This window comes from Lagenorhynchus albirostris, chromosome 11 (assembly GCF_949774975.1).
Source record: "Lagenorhynchus albirostris chromosome 11, mLagAlb1.1, whole genome shotgun sequence".
NCBI classification, from domain to species: Eukaryota; Metazoa; Chordata; class Mammalia; order Artiodactyla; family Delphinidae; genus Lagenorhynchus; species Lagenorhynchus albirostris.
Window position 1 is genome coordinate 29,430,881 of NC_083105.1, and position 23,031 is coordinate 29,453,911.

General features: G+C 36.0%; 1 protein-coding gene across 1 annotated transcript in view; it reads left to right on the plus strand.

The window, feature by feature from the left end:
* The window catches only part of EPYC (epiphycan), a 35,383-nt gene extending 15,879 nt beyond the window's left edge, over window positions 1-19,504 (plus strand). The window contains exons 2-6 of the mRNA XM_060165422.1: window positions 5,924-6,095; window positions 11,338-11,496; window positions 12,346-12,548; window positions 13,846-13,941; window positions 19,334-19,504. Of these exons, the coding sequence (XP_060021405.1) occupies window positions 5,924-6,095; window positions 11,338-11,496; window positions 12,346-12,548; window positions 13,846-13,941; window positions 19,334-19,504 (801 nt within the window). The remainder of the gene's footprint in view (window positions 1-5,923; window positions 6,096-11,337; window positions 11,497-12,345; window positions 12,549-13,845; window positions 13,942-19,333) is intronic.
* Window positions 19,505-23,031: the final 3,527 nt, after the last annotated feature.

The window sequence follows — 23,031 nt, forward strand, 5'->3', positions numbered from 1 at the left end:
TTTATTTAACCCTCCCTCCTTCCATCCTCAGTTTACAAATCTATTAAATGTGCACAATTATTGGTACAGATTTTTGTGCTGTATATGTGGCTATTTAACTAATATCTATTTCCCCATGAGGGTTAATGTTATATACCTTATTGTTGTTTTTTCATCATTATATTTGGTGGCTTAAAACAATCATTTATTTAGCTCACAATTCTGCAGTTCAGCAATTTGGGCTGTGCTATGCTTCTAGTTTGCACTGGGCTCACTCATATATCCCCAACCAGCTGTTGGGTTGGTTCAGGGATGGATGGACTAGGTGGGCCTCAGCTTACATGGCTTTCCTGTACTCCATATGCTCTGTCATTTTCCAACAGGCTGGAGCCAGCTCATTCATATGATGACTGGGCAGGGTTCCTAGAGATCAAATGAAAACATGAAATATTTCTGGAGAACTACCCTCAAAACTGACACAACAATACATTCTGTTGACTGAAGCAAATCAGAAGGCCAGTCTAAATTCAAAATTCAAGGGATGAGAAATGACCCTCTACTTCTTGATTGCAGGAGTTGAAAAGTCATGTTGCAAAGGATCTTAGAAAAGGAATAATTGCAACAATCCAAAAAAACCACACAAATCTACCATGAAATCAATGGTGGATGTGCCAAAAGAAGTACACAAAGCTCTGAGAGCCACTCATCAAACATGTTTGTCTAAGTCACAAAGATCATGAGATGTTTCCTTGAGGAAGTAAGACCTGAACTAGATATGAGGGGCAAATAAGCGATTACAAGGCAACTTTGGGAGGTGGTGGATATTATCTAATATCTTGATTGTGATGACGGCATCACAGATGTTTGCATATATCCAAACTCATCACACTGTACACATTAAATATGTGAAGTTCTTTGTATAGCAATTATACTTTCAATAAAGCTGTTAAAAATAAAATAAGGGAAAAAAAGCTGGGGAGTGGAGGGAGTTCCAAGCAGATGACTAGTGCATTCAAATGTCTATAGAAGAAGGAACATGGAGAGTATAAGAAACAAAAGATCGCCAGTGTAGCAAAAGAAAACAATTGGCAGGAATTGAAGGCAGAGGACACTTGAAGGGCAAACCATGCAGGACTCTGTGAATCAAAGAGTTTTAAATTTATTTTAATAATAATAGCAAACCTTTCCATGGCACTTACTATGTGTCTGACATTATTCTAAGTGTTTTATGTGTATTAACGATTTCATCCTAACACCGCTGTAATATTTATATCAGGATTTTACAAATAAAGAAACTGAACTTCAGGGAGGTAAAGTAACTGCCTAAACACCGAGGCTAGATTCAAACTCATCTAGTCTGGATCCTTCCTCATAATCAATATGTTGCAGTGCTTCTTCAAGGCCATTGTTCTGTTGGTTATCAAGAGCAATAAAAAGCCACTGAAGGCTTTCAAACAGGGGTGGACATGATCAATTTTGTATTTTTAAGAGTTTATTCTCACTGAAGGTTGAATATATAGTAGAGGAGATCCCAACTTCCTGTAAGTAGACTATGACTGTATTTCAAGCAAGAGAACAAAGTAACTTAGATTATGGTGATGGTAATAGGGAGAAAAAACAATGGTGTTTATAGATGTTTAGAAAATACTAATGATGGGTAAAATGGACAGTTGATCATCACTTAAGTGTAATGTTTGGCACAGACATTCAGTCTGGTTGATTAGACAATTATAAAGACGGGTGAACCTTCCATCATTTACAAATTCACTTATTCATTTAGTGATCCTTTCACTCATTCATAAAGATAGGAATCAAATCTGAGTAACAAATTCTTTCATAGCATTCTTTCCATCACACATATATTACATTTTCATTGAGTTCCTCATTGGAAACAGTGCAGATTAAACGCACAGATGAAAAAATATTAAAATATCAAAAAACAAAATACATTCGTTTTTATTAATTCAAACACAGTGCTTAACAGCACAAATGGTTTGTGACTGCTCTGAACACGTGTGAGCCGCATGCTCAACAAGAGGTCTCTACGGAAGGAATCAGTGGTGAATGAGCCAGTTAGGAAGAAGTGTGACTGCTGTTTCTGAACATACTAATTTTTCATATTTTTACTCTGAAATTAAGATAAATAAGAGGCTTAACGGTAGTAATATGGTTAATATGGATGTATGGATCACTTATATGTGCTTTTTGCTAAGGGACAAATGGAGATTTGATTGAAATTTGTTTTTTGTTTTTTTAAGTTAATTTTTATTGGAGCATAGTTGATTTACAATGTTGTGTTAGTTTCAGGTGTCCAGCAAAGTGAATCAGTTATACATATACATATATCTACTCTTTTTTAGATTCTTTTCCCATATAGGTCATTACAGAGTATTGAGTAGAGTTCCCTGTGCTATACAGTAGGTCCTTATTAGTTATCTGTTATATATAGTGTGTATATGTCAATCCCAATCTCCCAATTTATCCACCCCCCCCCTTTATGTTATTGTCACTTAAAATGTTGCTGAGCACTTTTATAGGAAGATTCTTCTATGGGCAACTTTGCTGACTATTGGAGAATAAAAGTCTCAAATCTTTTGCAGTATTATTAATAACAATATAAATATTGCCGGTAAAAGTCTGAGTACACATCATCTGGTACAAAAAACTGTAACTGACTCACTTTCTATTGAGATTCCTTATTTCTCCAGGAGCAGAAACTTCATCTAAGACACCTCGGGGTCATTTCAGCCCTGATTTTCCTGAGATTGCACTGAGGTGCTGGGTTGCTTCTGTGGAGTCAAGTCTGTGCTGGGTGTGGAGGCTGAGGCAGGGTGGAGGACTCCTCTTGGCACTATGATCTCTCCAGCCTGCCATCTGGTGAGACGTCACTCTACCCAGGTCACTGTCTATGCGCTATGCATTTGTCATCCCTGGTAGAGATACACCTCTCTCGTGGACACGGAAAGTGCTTCTAAACACAGTCCGCATGGCATCAGTCATCTAAAGGACAGTCAGTAAACAAGAGAATAGAATGAGACGAAAATCAACTCAAAGATGTACCCTGCTGGTACTGGGTCAAGAAGATAAGCAAGTGCAGTGATAGCTAAGCTCAAGGTCACATGTGGGAGTGACCCTGTATTGTGTTTTTAAACTTAAGGGAAATATAATGATTAGATCAAAAAGTCAATTCAGTAGGGAGCAAGTCTGAGTAAAATAAGGCGGCAAAACGAAAAAGAGTGGAGAAAAACTCCAAAAGAATGAATACTTATATCAGAGGCTCAGATGTTTGCATTTGAGTGTTTCCAATTGTAGCCTGAGAAAGGGGGGCAGGGATATTTTCTGGCCATTTGTGTTTATTCCCCAATTTAGGTTTCTGCAGCATAAGCATAAAAGTCTGCCACACGGAGAGCCAGGTGGTCACGTTTCCTTGGCCTCATTTCTCTGCGTGCATTGCCTCACAGCTTCACATCATGGTATGAAAATTGTTAAAGAGGAAAAGACGACAGAAGCCTAAATCACTTCTATTCAATGTGAGAATAAATGGTGTCTGCAATACAAAAGGCTCTCCAGACACAGTACTTTGAGGTTACAGTTCTGTAATTTTGCTGAACTGAAAAAAAATCCCTTTCCTTTGGTCTTAAAATTTATTCAACATTCACATTTTATTAGCAAGTAAGCATGAACAAAACAGCTTTTGATAAACACAAAAGTTATTTTGCCTCATTATATTGAATGACAAGTGAGACCTTACAGCTTCACGTCAAATCGGTGGAAAAATAATTATCTGTAAAAAGTATGTGCAAACATTTTTCTACAAAGCTAAAGATTCAAGGCAACGTGTCTGGAATGTGTTTCTCCCTTTAGGCTGCCTCCATTCCATGAAAGATCTGTCTCAATTTCCGCTCTTCCCAGAGCCCCTTTTGGTCTCTCTGCAAATCCATTCCTTCTGAATCTGCCTCCTTCCGACCCTGCAGATGGAAACCGTATGTTTCTCTGTTTAGGGAAGTGTGCCTAATCTTCTCAAGCAGAGATTTCTGGACACGTTTTATAATATCTTCATGTATGGCTTCCTAATGCACCAAATACACTGTAATGTGCTTTTGGTTTGCTTTCAACGCATTAATACATTCGTTGATTTTTTCTCAGCAAAATCTCTAAAATTAAGCATAGAGCTGTGAATTAGATTTATTTTGGACAAGTAAAATTTTTTTATTATTTTCAGTAAGTACTTGTTGATCACCTACTATGCTACAGCCTTGAGGTACAAAGATAAAAGACATAACTCAAAGCGTACCATCAAGTAGGCTTGGGTTGGCGGAAACCTGATGTAATCAATCCCATACAATGTAGGAAGGGCTGAAATGGAGAAACTACACAAGCATAGAAGGAGACACATCCAGAAAAGTAAACTGACAAAAAAAGTTTAGCATTCCTTAAAAGGATAATTTTCATTTGTGAAGGAATGTATTCAAGTGTATAAAAGTGACATTAAATCATAAGTCTATCTTAAAATTTTATGGTTAACGGAAACATCTATCTAAAATATTCAGAAAATATCTAGCCTAATTATGTACTTATCTTACACATGAAAGTAATAGCTTGCATATCATTTTGACATTAAATAAGTTAGAAAGCAATTTGTGTGTTTTGCTTTTTTTTTTTTTTTTTTTTGCGGTACGCGGGCCTCTCCTGTTGCAGAGCACAGGCTCCGGACGTGCAGGCTCGGCGGCCATGGCTCACGGGCCCAGCCGCTCTGCGGCATGTGGGATCTTCCCGGACTGGGGCACGAACCCGTGTCTCCTGCATCAGCAGGCGGACTCTCAACCACTGCGCCACTAGGGAAGCCCTGTTTTGCTTTTTTAATGAAACCAAATAAAGGATGGCAAGAATCAGGAGGCCATATCAAGGTGATAAAGCGAGAATTTGGAATTTCTGGGATGCCATGAAAAAACTAGGCCTCAAAGGGTGGTTCCTACATGTTGATAACTAATTGTCTTGAACAGATTTCCTGCCCAAAGTTACAAGGTCGGCAGGAATGTAGGGTAGGGAGGTAGGGATTTACTAAGGGATACAAAGGAACAGACTGAGATAAGGAAAGAAAGTTGAGAGTAATGGGTTGTTTTAAATGCAAACAGTGTTCTTAGAGGCAACAACTCACTACATAAAATACGCAAGTAAGAAGAGAAAAGCAAGTGTAATCTAAAACAGTAGCCATGAAAAAAACCTTTGAGAAGCTTTTCAAATTTTATAAAAGTGCCTCCTATTGTCAAAGCTCTCAAAAAGGTCAATTTTAATACCCAAATATTATTGGTAATATTTGTTATTCAAATAATAGTGAAAATATATGAGAAATAGCATTCCATAATCAAATCATGTAGTTTTCTTGTCTCCATATATTTTATTTTAGTACAAAGGATACTTTTCACTAAAAATGAAATTGAAGGAAGTGTAAGTCATTGTAAAGGAACAGCATATTTCAATCTAGAAAACCAAGGATTAAAAGGACTTGAAAATACACATCAATTTCTTATTGGTTATTGTCTACAAGAAGAGTAGAACTGGGGCTGCAGGATGAAGGGGACTTTGGATTTTACTCTGCACACTTCTGGATTAATTTGAATCTTTCACAACAATAATATATTCTTGCAATGGTAGGTATTTAGAAAACAATAAACGAGGTTATTTTTAATGTTGTAAAGAGCAGTAAGACCAAAATTAAAAAGGCATTGGAAACTATTACTAAGATTTGAGAAACAAAATTAATTAAAAACAATAACAGTAACTGGAACCGCATGGACCTTCCCAGGCAAGCAGGCGTCCCACCTTGTTCAACTTCAGAACACCAGCGACCTCTTGCGGCAAAGATGGATACATTTTAAATTTGTGTAACTGCCACAGAGGGTGATTGAGAAGGTTGCCTGATGAAATTCTGCTTCTTTTTCAGATTGAAATAGCGACAGCGATACCTTCGGGGAACAGAGAGCTCCTCACCCCGCCACTACAGCCAAAGGATGCTGAAGAGGAAGAGGAAGAGGAGTCCACCCCCAGACTGATTGACGGCTCTTCTCCACAGGAGCCTGAATTCCCTGGGGTTCTGGGCCCACACACCAATGAAGGTCAGGTCCATCAAAGCTGGATTGTAATGAAGTCCACTTGTACATTCCTCAAAACTGCCAAGCTCCAACTCTGCAGGGAGCCCCCATGACCCAAGGAGTAAACTTTGTTATAGGCTAGGTTTGAAGCAGGAGATATACATATATTTGGTATTAAAATATAAAGCTGTTTTAATACTTCTGCTTTGGCATGATGGAAATGATCAAATAACCAAAGATTTGGGGTCAAAATATTTTTCTGGCATCATTACTCAGAAAGCTTTGCGGTGGAATGCATTTCTAGAACAAACGATACACTATCAGCAAGATCAGAGTCCGTGTCTGAGAGATCAGGCCCCAGCAGTTCAAGGAGATCAAGTGATGATGGACGACGATGATGATAATGATGATGGTGATGATGGTAATATTATTTTACATTGATTGAGCACATGCTTTCTGTGGGCCATAATGCTCAGCACTTCACATTATCTTGTTTGACTATTGCAATCTCCTTGTGAAGGTATTAGTATTATTTTTTTCATTATTACCAAGGAAACTAGCTCAGAGAGCATAGGAACTTTCCAGAGATCACATAGCTATTAGGTTCACACACTGGGTTTGAAGCCTGTTCTGATTCTTGTCTGTGTACTTATTGGAAAACAGGCTTCTTTTCACTCAGTCCTGGGAAGCAGCAGGAAAAGGAAAAGAGAATAGTATTTCATAACATCGGACTCCATCTAGTAGGGCCTGAAGTTGATGTAAACCATGGCCTTTTATTTAGGTCATGAGAAGGAATTCCTGGTGCTGAGCCTGATTCTATGATTTGTTGGTATTTCATGTTAGAATTTGCCAGTGTCAACCTTGGGGGCTGTTCAAGTGGACTCACACCAGAACACTATTACACACATGGAGAATGGTGGTGTGAGGGGGTACAGAGTTCCCATTGCAAAGGTTTGGTTAGTATCAAGAGTCTCTGTACTAGAAATTCTGGAGATACAAGACTTGTCTTAAAATGACTACTGTTTTCACAGATATTTCTGTCTAGTACATAGAGACAGACATGTAAACCAACTTAGAGACAGTGATATGTTACAGGTAATATAAGAAAAGTTTGTACAGAACACACTGAGAACAGAAGAGAGGAAAGAGCATTCAAATCCCAGCTTTGAGACTTTGCTAGATATACAGTCTTGAGCAAAGCAGTCAGTATTTTTTTGCCTTTGTTTTCTCATCTAAAAAATGGGATAATAAATAATAGATCTTACCTCATAGAGTCGTTATAAGGATTAACTGAATGAAGTTAGTGCCTGGCCCACAGTAAACATCATAAATGTTAGTTATTCTCAATACTCTATTCTTGATAGAAGAGTATATCTTTTGTTTTTGTTTTTGTTTTTTTTTGCGGTATGCGGGCCTCTCACTGTTGTGGCCTCTCCCGTTGCGGAGCACAGGCTCCGGACACACAGGCTCAGCGGCCATGGCTCACGGGCCCAGCCGCTCCGCAGCATGTGGGATGTTCCCGGACTGGGACACGAACCCATGTCCCCTGCATCGGCAGGTGGACTCTCAACCACTGTGCCACCAGGGAAGCCCAAAGAGTATATCTTTTTTGTTTACTCTCAACAAACTTTTCAGTGTGCAATACAGCATTGTTAACTATAGGAACTGTGTTATAAGCAAATGTCTAGAACTTAATTCATCTTACATAACTGAAACTTTATACCTGTTGAACAGCTGTTTCTTTCCCCCTCCTTCCAGTCCCTGGTAACCACCAATCTACCCTCTGCTTCTGTGAGTTTTTAACTGTTCACCAATAAGTAGTGTAAAAATGTTGTCTTTTGTGAAATGCTGCCTAGACGCCAGCCACTAAAGTGTTTTATGTACATCAGCTCTTTGAAGAGATACAACAATACTAAGTACTAGTTACTGTTATCTTCGCTTTATAAATAGGGAAACTAAAATTCCAAAATACTATAAAAGTTGTCCAAGGTCATGGAAGTGGTACGTAGGGGCGCTGGCATGAAAACAGAGGCCACTAAGCCCTTTCTTTAATGAAGACACCATATTCTTTCCACATAGTCAACTTTCTATGAAGTAGCAGAACACGCTACAGACAGAACCAGGGATATACACACACAGTGAGAAGGAAATGTATATATCCAGCAGAAAGTCCTCAAAATAGGGAAATTAAATATCTCTAGAACATTACTTACTTTTAAGTAATTTCAGATCTTTCAAAAGTTGACTGATCTGGCATCATTACCTAATGAGCCAGGAACAATAGAAGAGCAGAATGGCCAATCTTTTTAAAAGCTTTAGTAAAACTTATGGCTCAATAATGTCAGTTTTGAAACAATATAAGAAAAATTATGACTTAAAAAAACTTTTTGTCTCTAAAGGAGTCTGAGAATAAGTAATGAAGTTAAAATTTTAATTCACATTTTACTTTCCAAAGAGGAAGCATCTCTCGAAATTCTAAACTTTAAAATTAAATTTAAATCTTATAAATTTATCAAAGGCAAATAGTTTGGAAATATTTAAAACATTAAAAGTCAAAATATTATTTGTTACTATTAATATCAATTTCTAGAAATAGTATTCTGAAGCCACATAAAGTAGGCTTGAGTTATGAGTGGAAAAAACTAGAATTAAATAATAACTGGTGTGACTATATATAATTACCCTAAGTGATTATTAAACTAGCATGACCATGAATATATAGAACAAAATGCTTTACTTTCTAAAAACTGTGATAAGTAGCAAATACTCATTTACAGTGATTAGAAAAATTAGCAAGTACTAAATAATGCATAGCTCTCCCTTAAAATTTTTTCCTAGATTTACATTCCTAAAATAGTTTTCATTCCTGAAGTTGTTATTATACGTGATTTTTCTATTTAACAACAGTAATAAGACCTTAGTAGGTGCATTACCAGTTCTTGATCTCAAACCACGAATGGCTCCTTCAACAAAGGCAACCAAATGTCCCGATTTGCCTGGGAGTGAAGGGATCCCAAGACCGGGGGCTTCCAGTGCTAAAACTAGCAAAGTCTCAGCTAAATGGGGATGAATTGACACTGAGCAATCCCAAGAAAGTCTTCCATCACTTTCTTCTTCTATCTCTCATGGCTAGTTCACTCTCCCCATCAATCTCATGTCTCACAACTTTTTTCTCCTCCTCCCTAAACCCCTCAAACTCATCAGAGAGCTTAGCCGCCTCCTTCACAAAGAAAATGCAGTCTTCTGGTCAGCAGTTCTTTGGTCTTTCTGTTTGCAGACATATAATTTACCTACATCTACATCCATGCATCTACTCCTATTACAACAGAGGAACTGTCTGTCCTCCCACATGTGGGATGTAAATTCTTCCGATTGTGTTTTTTTCCCCCTACTACACCTATGATTATCAGAATTTTGCATTCTTTTTCCAGTAACAGTGGTAGAATTACATTAATTCATAATTTTTCCAGGGTATGAGTAGTGACCAGAAGCAACTAGGAAAACTGACAAATTATAGAACAAACTTTCTCTCAATGAACTAAATGATACATACAGGGATTGAGCTAGGAACCTTGGTTTCACAGATGCGTCCTTCACACCACAGATTTTAAATTAAACTGAAATCTTCATTCTTCCCATTGTGTTTTGAGTCCCATTTCCTGCTGCCCTCTCAGTATCCTTTTTATATTCAGTCTCTCTTCCTCTGGATTCTTTTCTTCAAATCTCTCTCACTTTAGTCCATTTCCTCATCATACACACCACAAACACGTCTTCTTATAGTTATCACCATCTTTCTTTCCTTTTTCTTTACAGTTAAACATCTCAATAGCATGGTTTGTATGTGCTGTAACTATTTCCTCACCTCTAACTTCCTCCTTCGTGGCTGTAATCCAGCTTCCAACCTCATCACTCCACAGTGTTTACTGAAGTTTCCTATAATCCCCACAGTAACTAATCCAAGAGACATTTTTCAGTCCTTAACTGACATCTCAGGAGGCTTAGATTATTTTCTATTCCCTATTCCTTCAAACTAACTCTCCACTTGGCCTCCGTAACATCGTCCATCCTATTCTCCTTCTTTTCTCCCGGCCATTTCTTCTCTATCTCCCTTGAAGCTCACTGTCCTCTACATGACCAATAAACAGAGTGCAAAGGACGGGTAGGAGTGTGTATGTACGGGGGTGATAGAAAAAAATAGATTAATAAATGGAGATATAATCCAGCCTGACAACTCTTTTGGATCTGTTGTCTTTTCTATCACCATTACCCTAGCCAAGCAACCGTCATCTTTTACCTAGATAACTCATCTCCTCTCTGCCTACTGGCCCTCCATCAGCCTTCCAGCTTACCTTCAATCAGCGTGACATCTTAACATGCAAATCTTATCATGTAATACCCCTGCCCATCCTTAAGATAAGGAACAAAATCTGTAACACAGCATATAAGGCCCGTGTGTGTTATGTCTTAAACATTGCAATGCTCGCTGTACTGTAGCTACAGGGACCATCTTTTGGTTCCTCCAAAGTGAAGGGACTTGGCACCTGCTGCTTCCTCTGCCTGCATGCTCTTCCCTGTCACCTGCATAATCAATTCTTGTTCTTCCTGCAGATTTCAACTCAATTATCACCTCCTCAGAAAACGATGACTCTCAGACTGAATCAAATTCCTGTAGTTTATGCTCCTATGATATTTCTTGACATTTACCACAGTCATCATTTTATTTATTTGTGATTAACATTCATCTTACATAGCAGATTACAAAACAGAACTGTCTCTTTGGCTCACCACTGTTTCATCAGCTAGCACAGTGCCATCTACAAAGAAAAGATTTAATAAATGCACATTGAGTGAATTCATATTAATGATCATTGCCCTTTTTCTTGATTTTGTTTCAGTGGGTTGTTTAAATATTGAACGAAAGACCTAATAAAAATATTATATGTGATGTTTTAAATTTATAAAAACCACAATGTTAATATTTACATCTGAAAATAGAATTTCCAGTAAATATAAGAGCAACAACCATGCAATATTCACTCAGTAATTTAAAATAAAATTTTAAAGCATTACAAAGAATATACTAATTATTGGGGTAGCCTTAGTTGGTATATTTGACTTTAATATTCCATTTAAAGAAAACTATATGAGAAAATATTAAATATGCCAGAATAGTCTGAGACGCGAATCTTGTTTAATAAATATTCGTAATCACATAATTTGTTAGAAGTTGCTTTTGTTGCTTACATATATTGTTTGCCTCTTTTAGACTTTCCAACCTGCCTTCTGTGTACTTGTATAAGTACCACTGTATACTGTGATGACCATGAACTTGATGCTATTCCTCCGCTGCCCAAGAACACTGCTTATTTCTATTCCCGTTTTAACAGAATTAAAAAGATCAACAGAAATGATTTTGCAAGCCTAAGTAAGGATGATGGCACTAATACCCTTCTCTTTACAGACTTTTCCTAAAATGTTTGCACTGTGAAATGTTGGTACTGAAAATGAAACTTGAATATCAAAATATGACTCAAATCAATTATTTTTACTTTTGAAGGTTTGTTTTATGATAAGAAAAAATGGTTGTTATGAAAACTATAAAGGTTGTTATGAAACTATATAGTTGTTGATACTCTCAAACTATTTTCAAATAAAGAAAAATCACAAATAATTCTATTTTATAGGTTAAATCTCATTATCATGTTGTAACAATAAGAGTAGAAAGTCATGGTCATATATTTACTAGGATCTGGCTTGTTTGAATAGACTTCCAGTAAAGCACAATTGCTTTATGACTGATGAATGCAAACCTAAATTCTGACTTTATAATTGTTGTCAACTTTGAAGAATTTTGGTACTTGTCTTCATTAAGTGTTTTAATCATTCAAAAGTTTCTTTTTAATGCTTTTGTATTTTAATGCTAATGCATCTATTACTATTAGAAAATACAATAATCTGCCATCAATGAGAAAAATGTTTTAAATAGAAAATCCAGACAAAGTTTATGAAGAATATAGGGAAAAGACCAGTTAAATATAATGAGTCAGTTTCTTTGCTAAAGTTACACTTTCTTATAAGAGCATAAATATGAATAGTATTTGGGGGAAACAATTAAATTTTTATGAAGTTGTTAGAAATAATTGTTTCATTAGTTGTCCATTGCTAATTAAATTCATATTTATATTTGCTTGTATATGGGAAAGTTTATATTCCTATTTTTATGTGAGCAAAACATATTCAAGAATATTTAACTACTTCCCTCATTTTTTTCCAGATGATCTAAGGAAGATTGATCTGACCTCAAATTTAATATCTGAGATTGATGAAGATGCATTCAGAAAGCTACCTCGACTCCGAGAGCTTGTCCTGCGTGACAACAAGATAAGGCAGCTCCCAGAATTGCCAACCACTTTAACATTTATTGATATTAGCAACAATAGACTTGGAAGGAAAGGAATAAAGCAAGAAGCATTTAAAGTGAGTTTTGAGTTTGAATATGAAAGACTTTCATCTTCCCATTCCCTTTGCTATCAATGACTAGCCTTTTTATTTCCACAAAGAGATTCAATTAGATGAGAGTTTTAACTCCTAAAATAAACTTTACAACACTATGTATCATGCTTTGGGGAAATACTGTGTTCTGGTACATTCTGAGGCTGCTTAATCACCAAGAACAGAAAGCAGAGCTGGAATAAGAAGTGCGTGGCTATCTGGAGCACCACTCTATAAATTGCACCTGGAAATGCTGTAAGCTGGGTGAATTGTATTTACCAAAAATGCCACTTAACAAGAGTATCTTATGTGGTTGGAAGGACAACTACTTGTACAGAGTGTGGGTGGTGCCTTTGAGGGTAGAAACCTTCTAAATTATTTTGTAAGGAGAATGGATTCAGTTAATCTTATGCATTTTGTTTTTTAAGTGAAGGAAACAAGTTTGGGGTTAGAGTGACTTGCTTGGAATAACAGCATAGAATCTGAGAATAGTAACCAGATTGGCTTTCTTACCCACTCTTACTCCATTCAAGCTGCTCCTCTAAATATATGTTGAACAAATTTAAACTACTGTTTGAAGGGACATCACATTACTTCCATGGAGGCTACAGGGGGTTACATGGACCCGTTAGCACTGAGCAATGGTGGAAACCCTGTCTCTCCACTAGCTCTCCTGTGACACCACCCTGGTGGGCAAGGAAGTTAGGGCACCTCATTAGAGCCTGGCAAAGGTCAAAATCTAGTCTCTCCACTCAGATTTTGTTGGCATGGGTGGTAGTGAGTCACAGTTTGTCCTGTGATGTTTGGCTAGAGTAGACCTGTTATTATCTAAACTTACTCTGTCTTGCTAGGCTGCCCTTTACCTGGTACTTGGGCTGGAGCAAGATTTTGTTGGGGAGAACTTTTCATTTCTCCATTCCTGTAACATGAAGGAAATTCTTGCTATGTCTCACCAAAATCCTCAAAATCCTATTGCAGAGTGTCTTCTGTGGGAAGTCACTGCCTTGCTTAAATAGAGAAAGTTAGAGTGGGCAAAGAAAGCTTCTGCCTAGAGATTGAGAAACATGTTTCATTTGCATAGAGAGATATTTGCTTGCTATCAATTCTTCCAAAACTCATTTGAATTGTCCAGTAACACAGAAAACTAATTTGCCTCAATTTTACAAAACAAGACCTGAACAGGCATGTATTATTTCACAAATAGTTTCACAGACAGGGAATTAAAAATACAACTGTAGCACCACTAATTTTTATTAAGACCCTACATTTGGAATGTTTACAGGATATGTATGATCTCCATCATCTCTACCTCTCCGATAACAACTTGGAACACATCCCTCTGCCACTCCCAGAAAATCTACGGGCCCTTCACCTCCAGGTAGGCTTCTGCTAGTAAGTTATCCCCAACACCTCCATGGAAAACAGAAGCAAACAGGTGAAGGTGGGATGCAAAAGCTGTTTATAATGGCATGTTGATACACTGTGACAATTTTTCTTTTCTTTTCTCCTGTCTTTAATTCATTCTCTCAATCTGAGTACAAGGTAATTGTACATTCATGACTCTTATCTCTACTGATTTATTTCTGATGAGTTTAGTCTTTATTTTCATTCTTTGCCAAGTCATAATGCATCTTTTTGACATACAAAGCTTCTTTTAAAAAAATGAGAGCTTCATCTGCTGAAGAAATGTGTAAAGATTAGAAATGGAAGAGAAAAAGAGGGAAAGAAAAATCTGATTTGATTTCTAGCTTTCAGGGGGGGAAAAATGTCAGTTTTAGGTCTTGATTTTAGGTTCCAAGTACTGAGGAAAATTCAATCCTAGGACATTCCTATCTGCTGAGAGATGACAGACTTCCATCTCTCTGGATTAAGAAAATGCAGTTTTTTCTAAACAAACATATTTGAAAGCTTGCATTATTTTAAATCCCTTTAAGCTACATTTTATCTCTGAAATAATGAGTGAAAACACATTTTCAAAATGTTATGATCTAATATTTTCTAAATATATTAAAAATACGATCAATTAAAACAAATGTTTTTGGTTGTTGAAACAAAGAAAGATAAATTATTTCAGATATGAGTAACTTTTGTTCTACAGCTGTAATCAATGTAATAATTTCATCTGTGGAATAAATCTGTAGGGAACACAACCATTATGTGCTCAAAGACACGATATCATGGTGTAATATTACAATCTTTTAGCAAAAAATAAAGTATAGACCATCACAAGAAGTGATTTTGCTATGTGAGAGCAAGTTTGATTCTTTTTTTCTCTGTGGACCCTGTAATTATTTACCTCTGTGAATTTTCTTTTATTCCTATTTATATCTTTCCATACTTCTTTTTGGTGTCTTTTTGTGAATATCTGTCTATGAGTCTTGTCTGAGTCTGTCACTTTTGAGAGTTTTTCTGGCTGTGTTAACTTCCTTAATGTGTATTCCCTTTCTGGTGCTCGTCCTGTTTCTCTATGGCTCTCTCTTGGTCTCTCTTTTTCTGGGGGTGAATTTCTATAAATATGAGGATTTCTTGACTTGTTTAGGATTGGAAGAGGATTTTCAAGGGCATCCTCAGGGAAATTTTGGAATTTTTTTCCAATTCTGAATTAAATTTTATTATTATTGTCTTTGCTGATATTAACTTCTACAGAGTAACCAGGTCTCTGATGTTATATTTAAACTGAATGCGCTTGTATATACAATATAAGATTTTTTTTGAAGTAATTGGCTTTACAGTCCCTATTCTAAGGTTTAAAAAGGCATTAAGTGAACCTTTTAAAATATTTCTCTTTCACAATCACCTCAGCAATATCCAGTATAAAGCTGTTTTTAATTTAAATTATCTTCATTTTATATTCATTTTAATGCTCATATAAAAATCTCCTTTTTTGATTCATTTGAAAAATGTTTTTCAACATATGGTATAATAATTAAGAATGACAACTCTGGCAAAATCAGACTCCCTGGGCTGAAATTCTACTTGACACTATTTAATGATTAGACAAATATCTAAACCTCCCTGCGTCTCAGTTTTAGTTTATAAAGTGGGTACTGCATTTACTGATACATGAGAAGTATCACTTAAAGGTGAGGCATGATAATTATTAACAATGTGTATCTATTACCTAGCAAAGAAAATAGTACAGTGCATAGGCACTAAATCTGTATTATTCCTCATGGGCACTTTGTAATCATAGAGAGTCAATCCATCAGAAAGATGTAATGCTTATAAACACATGCACCTAACAACAGAGTCTCAGAATTTATAAAGACTACACTATCGGAATTAAACGGGGAAATAGACAATTCAACAATAATAATTGGATTCCTCAATACTCCACTTTTAATAGTGGATAGAACACCTAGCCATAAGATCAACTAAGAAACACAAGACTTGAGCAACATTATACACCAACTAGCCCTAACAGTCATCTATATAACATTCAACCCAACAACAGCAGATATACATTCTTCTCAAGTGACAAGGAACATCTCCAGGATATACAATATACGAAGCCACAAAACAGGTCTCAACAAACTGAAAACAATTGAAATCATACAAAGCATTTTTCTGATTACAATGAAATTAAAATAAAAATCAACAACAAAGAAAACAGGAAATTCACAAATATGTAGATATTAAACAACACCTTCATTAATAAGCCATGGATCAGAATAGAAATCTAATAAATTAGTTCAGCAATATGACAGTTTACAAAATCAATACATAAATACTAATGTATATGTATATACTAGAAATAAAAAATCTGAAAATAAAATTAAGAAAACAAGCTTATTTGTAATAAGAAAATATGTAAAATAAGAAAACAAACTTATTTATAATAGTCGCAAAATAATAAATTACCTAAGAATAATATTAATAAAAGAATGCAAAATTTGTATACTGAAAACTATGACATATTGTTGAAAGACTTCTGCACAGCAAAGGAAACAATTAACAGGGAGAAGAGATAACCTATGGAATGGGAGAAAATATTTGCAAATCATACATTTGAGAAGGGGTTAATATCCAAAATATATACAGAACTCAAACAACTCAATAGGAAAAAAACAAATAAGCTAATTAAAATATTGGCAAAGGAGTTGATTAGACATTTCTCTAAAGAAGACATACAAATGGCCAATAAGTATGTGAAAAGGAGCTCAACAAGACTAATCATCAGGGAAATGCAAATCAAAACCACAAAGAGATGTCACCTCACACCTGTTAGAAGGGCTATTATCAAAAAGACCAAAGTTAAGTGTTGGCAAGGATGTGGAGAAAAGGTAACCTTTGTACACTGTTGGTGGGAATATAAGGTGATACAGATATGGGAAACAGTATGATATTTCTTCAAAAAAAAATTAAAAACAGAACTACCATATGATTCAACAATCCCACTTCTGGGTATATGTCCAAGTGAAATGAAATAAGTATCTTGAAGTTATCTGCACTTCCATGTTCATGGTGTCACTTGTCACAATAGCCAAGATATGGAAACAACCTAAATGTCTGTCAATGGATGAATGGATAAAGAAATTGTGGTCTATGTATACAATGGAATATTATTAAGCCTGAGAAAAGAAGGAAATCCTGCCATTTGCAATAACATGGATGAACCTGGAGAAATAAGTGAAATAAGTCAGCTATAGAAAGAAAAATATTATATGATCTCTCCCATGTGTAAAATCTAAAAAAGTCAAGCTCAGAGAATGGTGGTTACCAGGGACTGGGGGGTGGGGGATATAGGGAGACATTGGTCAAAGGGTATAAAGTTTTAGTTATTCACAATAAACAAGTTCTGGAGGTGTAACATACAGCATGGTGACTGTAGTTAATAACACTATACCGTATACTTCAAATTTGTTGAGAGTAGATCTCTAGTGTTCTCACCAGACACATACACAAAAGGTAACTATGTAAGGTGATGGAAATGTTAATTAGCTTGATTGTGGTAACCATTTCACAATGTATACATAAATCAAAACATAATGCAGTACACCTTAAATATCTACAGTTTTATTTGTCAAAGGTACCTCAATAAACCTGGGGGGAAAGAGAGCTAAATAAAGGAAAGATATCCCCATATTCATGTTTGGAAGTCTTAATATTAAGATGGAAATACCCCCCAAATTGATCTACAAATATTTTAAGTAGAAACTCACAAGTAATTTATTAAATTATTTGAACTAATCAATGAGTTCAGCAATGTGGAAGGTTATAAAATCAACATAAAATATCAATTGTATTTCTATGCTAGCAATGAACTAAACCACAATGGGATACCACTTTACACCCACTTGGTTGGCTAAAATAAGAGACAGACAATTACAAGTTTTGCTTAGGATGCAGAGAAAAATGGAACCCTCATACATTACTGGTAGAGGTGTAAAAGAGTGCAGCTATTTTAAAAAGCAATTTAATACTTCCTCAGAATATTAAACACAGAGTTATCATATCACCCAGCAATTCAACTCCTACGTACATATGCAAAAGAACTGAAAACGTATGTCCACACAAAATTTGTACACAAATGTTCATAGAAGCATTATGCATGAGAGCCAAAAAGTGGAAACAATCCAAATTCCCATTTTCTGATAAATGGATAAACAAAAATGTGGCATATCCATAGAGAAGAATATTATTGAGCAATAAAAGAAAAAGTACTGATACATGCTGCAGCATGTGCGAATCTTGAAAATACAATCCTGAGAGGAAGAACCCAGTCACAAAAGATGATATATTGTTTGATTCCCTTTGTGAAATGTCTAGAATAGGAAAATCCATAGAAACAGAAAGTAGTTTAGAAGTTGTCAGGGGCTAGAGGTTGGGGAAAATGGGGAGTTACTTCTAATATCTATGGGGTTTCTTTGGAGGATGTTTAAAATGCCCTGAAATTAAACTGTTGTGATCCTTATACAAGTCTGTGACTATATTGAAAACCACTGAACTGTACCCTTAAAATGGGCGAATTTTATGGTATGTGAAATGTACTCAATAAAGCTATTTAAAAAAATCTAGGGCTTCCCTGGTGGCGCAGTGGTTGAGAGTCCGCCTGCCGACGCAGGGGACACGGGTTCGTGCCCCAGTCCGGGAAGATCCCACATGCCGCGGAGCGGCTGGGCCCGTGAGCCATGGCCACTGAGCCTGCGCGTCCGGAGCCAGTGCTCCGCAACAGGAGAGGCCACAACAGTGAGAGGCCCGCGTACAGAAAAAAAAAAAAAAATCTAGTTCTGGGCCCTGCCCAAACCTATATCTTCCTGACATTTGCTCACTCTCTCCCTCACTTCACTTCAGCCATGTTGACTTTTTTTCCCATTCTTAAACTTTCCATACTAATTACTCAGAACTGGAACTTGGTGTTCTCTCTGCCTGGGATATTCTTGCCTCAGCTCTTTCCATGCCCATGTCTCCTTGTCACTCCATGCTCAGCTCCACTGTTGCCTCTTAAGATAACTTGTCACAGTCACCATCCTTTCTTCTGAGTTCACATCGTTTTTGGAAATAACTTGTTTTCTTTAAATTTGTTTTTTCCCCTCCTTATTGTATATTCCCATTACTGAAGTACAAGCTCCGTACTTGTGTATTATGTTAATTGATTTATCCCCACTGCTTAGAAAGTACTTGATGTATAATAATCACATAACGTGCATTTTTGGATGAGAGAAGGAATGAAAGAGTAAAAACAGGGGTGAAGCAAAATGGACTATATTATTAATCAATACCAAGAATATGTTATATCATGTCTAATCATTTATTTTAATCTTTTTTAGAATAACAACATTCTGGAGATGCGTGAAGATACCTTCTGCAATGTTAAAAATTTGACTTATATTCGTAAGGCACTAGAGGATATTCGATTGGATGGAAACCCTATCAATCTCAGCAAAACTCCTCAAGCCTACATATGCCTACCTCGTTTGCCTATTGGGAATCTTGTCTAATTGCAGATAATGGTCAGCGTTATGATGCCTGCTACAACAAAACAATTCTTACTGCTCTCTTCCAAAAGAAAACTCAGCATGATACTTTCAAAATGTGTTCTGAAAGATAATTACATAAAATACAGCTAAAAGTTATAATATATGATAGCAATTTAGGAATCTAAGAAAACACGAGATGAATCAGGAATAAACTAAAAGATGTACAGAAAGTGCAAAACTAAAACATAGAAAATATTTCACAGATATTCTTATATGTCACATGTAATCTGCAAGTTTTAGGGATTCATATCCTCTATAATTTTAAATTAATCATATAATAAAAATTAACATTTTAGGTATATTGCCAAGATTTAAATGTTTTTAATTAAACTTTTCTCTCCTTTTTTTTCACTAAAACATGTTTCTTTTTTCAAATTCATGAAAGAAAATGAAGAAAAGAATAAAAATATTTGAAAATTATAATGGCTTTGTGGAAAAATATTCATTATAATCACAACATGCAAATAAGCATAATAATATACATAGCTTCAGTATTTGAAAAATATTTTATCATCTTAAAGACCTCCCAACTCATTTCAGACCTTTCCTAAACTGACACTGGCATATTTCTATGCCTGTGAAAAAAATAAAATATACAAAATAGAAAACATAAACAATGATATGAAAATCACAGTAGAGAAGAAGTTGAGGAGTACCTTCTAGAAAAAGTTGATCTTTCTGAAATGTATGATAATAATACAGGCACTTGCTTAAAAACTGAAAGATAACAAAAGAGTATACAATGAAATGTGAGTTTCCTTCCAGCAGCAAACCCTAAGCTCCACTCCTTAGAAATAGTCAATGGTTTCTTGCATACTTTTATTAAGTTTTCCATAAGAAACAAAAACTTGCACATAAATAATTTCCCTTTTTTTACAGAAAAGTGTATGCATTTGCTACATGTATATATATACCACCAATATGTATGTATCAGTACATGTAAACATGGATTTTTAAGCACAAAAGATAATCACTATTCTGCACCTTCCTTGTTCCACTTAAAAATATTTCTTGGTGATGTTTGTCATATTGGCACATACAGCTCTACTGATTCTGAACAACACATATCAGCCCATTACATGGATATACATTGTTATAATAGGAGCCAATTCTCAGACACAAAATACGTACCAGGCATCTACTGAGGTGTTCTGCATGTATTAATTCACAACATCTTAGGAGCTGGAGATAGTAATGGCTATTCCAAGTCACGGATCAGAGACAGAGCTTAAATAATTTGCCCTGGATTAAGGGCTGACTCCAAAGGTCTATCCTATTCCACTCCACTGTCCCGCCTCAAATACTATGAATGTAACTTTTCCCTGTTTTATAATACAAGAAAGTGGTGTACAGGCTGGACAGAGAAGTTGTTATGAACTGAATGTTTACCCCCAGAATTCATATGTTGAAACTCTAACCCTCAATGTGATGGTGTTTGGAGACAGGACCTTTGGAAGTTTAATTAGGGTTAGATGAGGTCATGAGATAGGGTCCTCATGATGGGATTTGTGCCCTTATAAGAAGAGAAAGAAAAAGAGATTACTCTGTGTGTGTGTTTGTGTGTGTGTGCGTGTTTATGTATGTGCACGTGCACTAAGGAAAAGCCATGTGAGGACATAATGAGAAGTCAGCCAGGTGCAAGCCAGAGAGAGAGCTCCCATTAGAAACCAAATCAGCTGAGACTTTGATCTTGGACATCCTAGCCTCCAAAACTCTAAAACTGATCCCTGATTAAATACAATCCTTTTTTTAATGACAACGTTTTTTTCTTTATGAATTTGCTACACACATTTACTTTTCTCTAAATATTACAGGTTATTTTCCAAAAGAGAGGACACTGCATTTTATTGCCCCGTATTACAGTGTACTTTAAAACTATTTATAAGCAAACATTTCCATTTAAAATTCCTAATTAATTCTTACTGAATACACAGGTTTTTCAGATGACAGGCCTAAAATGTGTTGTGTTAATCGTCTGAAAACCCTGAGTTATTATAGGGTTAGTAATATTTTCAAAGGACGATAGCAAATAATACCTACACATAGTACTATTATGAGTGTAAAATTCACATCCTTACTTCTCTTTAAATCTGTAGCAACACTGTCTTTGTAGTTATCTCATTACAAAGTTAATTTTCCCTTCCTAATTTACTTAAATAATATGAGAATTCATAAATGTTTTGAAAATACTGAAGTGGTATTCCCTGATTCACAACATGCCTCACCAATTTGCAAACTAACCCCACAACTTCCCAAATTATGAAGACAAAGCAATGAGTTATTTTAAATTCCTTTTTTCTCACTTTCAAAAAGTCAGAAAGGCTTAATACCTTGTATTTAGCCTCTGGAACTGCTAGATGGTTTCAAATTACATGATTATATTCACGGTGGAAAAAGGCACGTTTTTGAGAGTGCATAAAATGAGTTCTATTGACATTATTTTTCGTATAACATAGCAATGCATTGGTTACAAAGATAAATCTGAAATACTTGTTGTATTTCATTTCTCTGACCAAATGTATCAGGTATATCCAACTTTTCTCTAAAGAATTTTATTTACAAGTTTAATTAGCTGAGGTTTGAGTTCCAAAAGCCTGTCAAAAAATACTAAACTCTAATAAATATACCCAATGCCACCACACTAGAATAAATAATAATTAATATTGGCAACCTGGAGTAATTTAAATAAGGTATTCATGATCAAATATATTTATAAAGGGTCTAACTTCACGTAGTTTCTTTCATATAAGGACTTTCACTGACTGAATTTTGAACGAGTTACTACTGCCATCAAGTGTTAGGATTCATTCTTTTCAAGTCACCCAAATGCACAAAAATCAACACCAAGACTGCAGTGTTTTCAACTTAACAACATAATGCTCTGAATAACATAAAACATAGCAAAACCCATGCTGTCACATGGCACTTATCAGAATTTCAAAATGCAACAATATCATTAAAATCTCCCAAATAAAGTTGTAACTAGTTAATACGAAGGGCATATTTTACTGCATTGACTTGAAACGTGTGGCAAACAGACTCTAAGTTGATCCCCAATGATTTCCTGCCTCTTGGTGTTCATGCCTTTGTGTAATCCTGTCTCCTTGAGTGCTGGTAGGACCTGGGCCTTGTTTCTGACCAATAGGATATGGCAAAGGTGAGTGATGTCACAAAAGTCAAGCTCCATGATTATAATACGCGTGTGTGTGTGTGTGTGTGTGTCTGTGTGTGTTCATTGTGCTAGGAAGCACTAAGGAGATGCTCTTGGCTGGCTTGATGGGGTGACCAGCCATGTTGAGGAAGCCCATGGAAAGGAACTATGGGCAGCCGCTAGAACCACTGCTGTCCTCGAGGACCTGTAGTTTGCCTCGAAACCTGAAGGCTTCCTTCAGCCAACATACAGCTAAAGGGTATGGCCCTCAGCTATACAGCCACAGAAAACAAAAGAAAACAAATTCTGCCAAGAACATGAATAATCTTGGGAGCAG